Source organism: Mastomys coucha, unplaced genomic scaffold (assembly GCF_008632895.1).
Source record: "Mastomys coucha isolate ucsf_1 unplaced genomic scaffold, UCSF_Mcou_1 pScaffold22, whole genome shotgun sequence".
Classification (NCBI taxonomy): domain Eukaryota; kingdom Metazoa; phylum Chordata; class Mammalia; order Rodentia; family Muridae; genus Mastomys; species Mastomys coucha.
The window spans coordinates 114,735,028-114,740,729 of NW_022196905.1; the positions used below are offsets into that span (position 1 = coordinate 114,735,028).

At 47.7% G+C, this 5,702-nt stretch overlaps 1 protein-coding gene and 1 non-coding gene across 2 annotated transcripts; both read left to right on the top strand.

Annotated features, from left to right (window-relative positions):
• Positions 1-636: 636 nt before the first annotated feature.
• Positions 637-5,702, top strand: Rpl6 (ribosomal protein L6). The gene is made up of 7 exons (XM_031337707.1): positions 637-717; positions 1,587-1,838; positions 1,921-2,022; positions 2,950-3,093; positions 3,540-3,588; positions 4,910-5,094; positions 5,507-5,702. The coding sequence occupies exons 2-7, from the start codon at positions 1,587-1,589 to the stop codon at positions 5,657-5,659; spliced, it is 885 nt and encodes a 294-aa protein (XP_031193567.1). The 5' UTR covers positions 637-717; the 3' UTR covers positions 5,660-5,702.
• LOC116071738 lies at positions 1,169-1,302 on the top strand. Its single transcript, XR_004111113.1, has one exon. It is a non-coding gene; the product is annotated as a small nucleolar RNA SNORA42/SNORA80 family (small nucleolar RNA).

The window sequence follows — 5,702 nt, forward strand, 5'->3', positions numbered from 1 at the left end:
TCTGTAGACCAGGCTGGACTCGAATTCACAGAGATCTACCCACCTTTGCCTCCCTTAGTGCTGGGATTGAAGGGGTGTGCTACCACTGTCAGACTTTTAACTTTTAGTTTTTATTTTATTTTTTTAATTTTTAAATTTTTTTTTGGTTTTTCGAGACAGGGTTTCTCTGAGTAGCCCTGGCTGTCCTGGAACTCACTCTGTAGACCAGGCTGGCCTTGAACTCAGAAATCTGCCTGCCTCTGCCTCCCAAGTGCTGGGATTAAAGGCGTGCGCCACCACCGCCCGGACAACTTTTAGTTTTTATTATCATTTTGATTGTGTGCGCCCACAGAGGTTAGATAGAAGATAACACTGTAAAGTCCTTTCTTCTACCACATGAGTCGCAAAGGCTCAAACTCTGTTCATCATTTTAGGAGAACGCGCTTTTACTTGCCAGCCATCTCAGCTGTTTTTAACCTACTAAGGAGAAAACAAAACAAAACAAAACACACACACACACACACACACACACACACACACACACACACACACACACACACACACACACACACACAAACAAAAAACTTTCCCTAGTCAAGTCTAGTGACATTTGCCTCGGTGTATGAATAACTACATTTCCCATGATGCCCCATACAGGAAGGAAGTGATCTCGGACACCTCCCGTCATTGCTTATAGACCGGAAGCAGCTGCCTTAGTTCTCTTTCCCGTCTTGCAAGGTAGGAATGGCGGGTGTCTGTGTGGCAGTCGCTTTCGGAACCCCAATCCTCGTCCATCCGAAGTTGGGGGACGTCCGGGGGCCAGTACCAAGGGCCGCCTATGGTCGAGGTCGCTCTCCAGGTCTCTCGGGAGCTTCATTTCTGTCGACGTGGGTTGGAGAGGGGCGGAAAGCAAACGTAGCGCTCGAGACGGTCGCTGGGCCCTGCTGACTGCCGTAGCCTGGGGAGGAGTGGAGGGCCTGTGCGGGGCATGCGACCCTGGAGTCGAGGCTCCAGAACTCTCTGCCGAGCCCGCCTTAGCCACGTTGGGCTTTGCGACTGAAGGGAGATACCGCGTCTCCGGAAGACGTCCGGAGAGCACCGCTGTTGGCTACTTTGCGGAGCTGGCGACATAGTGGCTTCGGGACCTAGGGCGACCCCAGAGCGAAGTCTTAGAAGTTCCGTGCTAGTTGCATGGGTTTGGATTTATGGCGGGCCCGTTCCCCTGGGCCTCTCATAGTGTCCCATGCTAGAGCAACCCGTGGCCCCGAACCATTGCTCTGCCTCTGTCTGTAGGCTGCTGGCACTGAAGTGGGTCGCACAGTAAGAAGGGAAAAAAGTCTTAAAGCGAGAGCTTCGAGTTTCTGGGTTTCCTTGCTGTGTAGATGCTTCCAAAGATTGTCTTTGGTTTTCTGATGACAAAACAGAAGAGTAAGATAACGAGCCAAAAACTTTTTAGCAGAAAAGAAAAGGGAAAAACTAGTGGTACTAAATACTTAACCCTGTGTTTGGAAGGAAGAGGAGTTGCAAGCAGCAGAGGATGGTTTTGATACTAGCTTATTAACAAATGGTTGTTGAAATGCCTTTATTGTTTATTTTTACATCACTAGATGGCGGGTGAAAAGGCAAAGCCTGATACAAAGGAGAAGAAACCTGTGGCCAAGAAGGCCGGTGGTGCCTCTGGTCCCCGGGCCACTGGTGCAGCCAAAAAGGGTAACCCTAAGGTTAAAAAGTCCAGGAAGGGGAAGCCCCATTGCAGCCGAAACCCTGTCCTGGTTAGAGGAATTGGCAGGTACTCCCGATCTGCTATGTATTCCAGAAAGGCCTTGTACAAAAGGAAATACTCAGCTGCCAAGACCAAGGTAGGAGAGGAATGTCCCACCACGATGCCTTCTTCCTGGGGTTGGCTGCCAGACTCTTTGTTTGATGGGTTTATCTTTGTAGGTTGAGAAGAAGAAGAAAAAGGAGAAGGTCCTTGCTACTGTCACGAAAACAGTTGGTGGGGACAAGAATGGTGGCACCCGGGTGGTGAAGCTTCGAAAAATGGTGAGCTCTGGGGGAGGTGGGAGTTGAATTTAAGTTTGAGTGGTATGGGGGTGTGGATTTATAGTGCCAATGTAGGTTTGTGCCACATTGCTGGGAAAGAAATCCTGCTGGGCTTTTTAAATGTTTGTTGAGTATCCTCAACAGTTTGGGTTGCTTTCCTTGGGCTTAGGACTGAGGCTTGTCTGAAAGAGGGATTGTGTCAATGGTGTCTAGTTGGGAATGGGTTCTTAGGCTGGGGTTGTAGCTCAGCGAGGAACTAGCACACTGAAGTTCTGACTATTCCATTGCTGGCACTGCAAGTGGAAAGTGTGAGTATTTAACAAACTTCTACTGATGTCTAGTTCATGTGTGCTTCTCCGGCTGAGGTAGAAAAGGTTAAGAGGTTTGACATACTTTTGCACCTTTGTCTCAGGTACCCTGGCCTGGTTAGGATATTCCTTTTATCCTACCTTACCTATATTTGGTTGTGACCTTACTCTGAAGAAGTGTGTTAGACTTCCAAGCCCCAAGGAAAGCTTGGGAATGGGTAGAGAGATGCCTCAGGGTAGGGGGACGATGCTGTTCCCAGCATTGACTACAGGATGTTCACAGGCACCTGGAACTCCCAAGAGTAATTCAGTGGCACCTACACTCATGGGCATACACAGGGACACATACAGCATTCCTTTAATCCCAGCCCTCAGGGACAAAGACAGGCTGTATCTCAATGTAGCCACCCAGGGCTACAGAGAAGCCCTGTCTCAGAAAAACAACAAGCCAAAATTTATTAAAAGGTTTGGTTAGAGTGTCTGTCTCAGGTGTATGAGAGGTTACTTTCCGCGTTGTTTCTGCGGCTTGACTTTTTTGGGGTTTTCAAGGCTGTGTCTCTGAATGCCGCTCTGGTGGGCTGAGCAGATTGCTCAAGTGTAGTGCGTGTACTCTCTCCAGCCTAGGTATTATCCTACTGAAGATGTGCCTCGGAAGTTGCTGAGCCACGGCAAAAAGCCCTTCAGTCAGCACGTGAGAAGGCTGCGCTCCAGCATCACTCCCGGGACTGTCCTGATCATCCTCACTGGGCGCCACAGGGGCAAGGTGAGGAGTGCCCGCAGGGGCTGGCAGGGGAAGCAGATCATATCAGACTTGCCTTCTGTGGGGTGTATGTGAGTGATGTGTGTTCTGAAGTAGCCCTGTCACTCAGCAGAGCTTGGTCCTCAAATGCCTGGTGCATCCTGCTTTTCAGTGTGCCTTAAATATTTTCTTGTTTTCTGTAACAAGTTTAACCCTTAGTAAATGCTGTGTTTTGGTGCTGTTATGAATGCTGTAGAATCTGTCTGCTTGTGCCTTGCCAGTGCTAGGACTGAAGGCATGTATACCAAGGTTCACTTTTCCTTTTGACAAGGTCTCATGTAGCCCAATCTAGACTTGACCTCGTAATTGTGCTTCTTTCTGAGTGAGTGCTGGATAAGTTTGTGCTTGTATGTTGGTTAATTCAGAGTGGGCTTTAGTTGCTAAGTGTCATTTTTCTCTTTGACTTCCAGAGAGTGGTTTTCCTGAAGCAGCTGGGCAGTGGTTTGCTACTTGTGACTGGTAAGAAAATTTTTGCTCTTCTTTGTTTTGACAGGATGTCACAGCTCTTGAACTCTTTCAGTTCTCAGGTACACTTATTAATGCTACATTGTAAATGGTAGCTAGATAAGTGATGTTCCCATCTAACACGGTTTGCTTAAGTTTAGCAGATATATTCATCTTGAGTGGACTCGGGGAACAGTTAGTGGTGGCCATAGGCGGGTGCTTCCATTTCAGCACTCCTGGTTTTATATAGGATGACAGATTTGCACGGTAGGATCTCATGGGGACCCATGAATTTCTAATAAGGACCAAGGTCACAGCACCACCCTCCAACTTAATCCTCCTGCTTGGTGCTGTCACCTGCAGTGTGATATAGGACAAGTCTTGCTGTGTAGTCCCCACTGGCCTTAGACCTCCAGAATTAATTCTCTATGCCCTGAAATTTAGATTCACCCTGGCCCCCTTTAAATTTGAGGTCAGAGGACAACTAAGGCCATCCAGCAGCCCTATTCATTTCACTTTTCTGTAGCAGTCATGGTTTTAATTAGAGTAAGAATGTTTTTTCTACTGGCCTGAGTGCTTGAGAGGCTGAGTTTGATCCCTGAGACCTATATAATAAAAGGAAAAAGGGGAGTTGTGCAAGTTGTTCTCTAACCTCCACAGGTGTGCTGCAGTGTGGCACACAGATTCCTTCTGCACAGAATCTCCCAAGCACAGCAGGAGTGAGGTTTGCTGCTCCCTGTGTCCTGCCAGTTAGCAAGCATGAGGTCTATAAACAAAAGGCAGGATGAGGCACACCTTTAATCCCAGCATTCAGTCAGCCTCTGTAAAAGATGGTCCTCCTCTCACTTGGGTCCCTTGAAAAGCTCTGGAGATCTTGGAGCAGATGACATTTTTTTTCCCAAATTAGTTGTGAGCCCTCCGGGTTCTAGGAATGTAAAAGGGGTCTTCTGCAAAAGTGGCCTCACATTGAAACTCTAAACCATCTCTCTGTCCCATCCCAATTTTTCTTTTTGTTTGAGACAAAGTCTCAAAAAGACAACGTCACTATGTAGACCAGACTGGTCTACCTTCCTCTGCTGCTGAAATTACAGGCATGTGCTACTATGCCCAGATCAAATCTTAACTGTTTAATGTTAATTCTTATTTTTCAATTTTGTTTTTGTCTTTTCGAGACAGGGTTTCTCTGTGTAGCCCTGACTGTCCTGGAACTCACTTTGTAGACCAGGCTGCCCTCGAACTCAGAAATCCGCCTGTCTCTGCCTCCCAAGTGATGGGTTTAAAGGCATGCGCAACCACCGCCCAGCCCTTATTTTTCAAATTTGTATTTTTCCCATAGGACCTCTTGCCATCAACAGAGTTCCTCTGCGCAGAACACACCAGAAGTTTGTTATTGCCACTTCTACAAAAGTTGATATCAGTGAGGTTAAAATCCCCAAACACCTGACTGACGCTTACTTCAAGAAGAAGCAGCTGCGCAAGCCCAGGCATCAGGAGGGAGAGATCTTCGACACCGAGAAGGAGGTGAGCTCTCCTGTGAACTGTGTTAACCTGCCCTCCAGTTGGGATGGGTGGAGCAGGCTACACAGTGTTAAACACGAGGTGATTATATATAGTGTGACAGACAGTCTGAGTTGAGATGTTTAATTAAGTGTGACCGTAGTTGTCCTTGGTCGACTTAGAGTAGGCAAGCTCCAAGGAGAGGTTGTGAGTAGGTGGGACTGTTCCTGGGATCCTGGTTCTTTACCTCCCCTCACCCCCCAAGACAGGGTTTCTCTGTGTAGCCCTGGCTGTCCTGGAACTCACTCTGTAGACCAGGCTGGCCTCAAACTCAGAAATCCACCTGCCTCTGCCTCCCAAGTGCTGGGACTAAAGGCGTGTGCCACCACCACCCAGCCCAGATCCTAGTTCTTAATGTTTCCTTTTCTCTATTTAGAAATACGAGATTACAGAGCAGCGAAAGGCTGATCAGAAAACTGTGGACTCGCAGATTTTGCCAAAGATTAAAGCTGTTCCCCAGCTCCAGGGCTACCTGCGATCTCAGTTCTCCCTGACAAACGGGATGTATCCTCACAAACTGGTGTTCTAAATTACTTACAACCTTATTAAACAGCTTCGTATGTTTTTCTGTG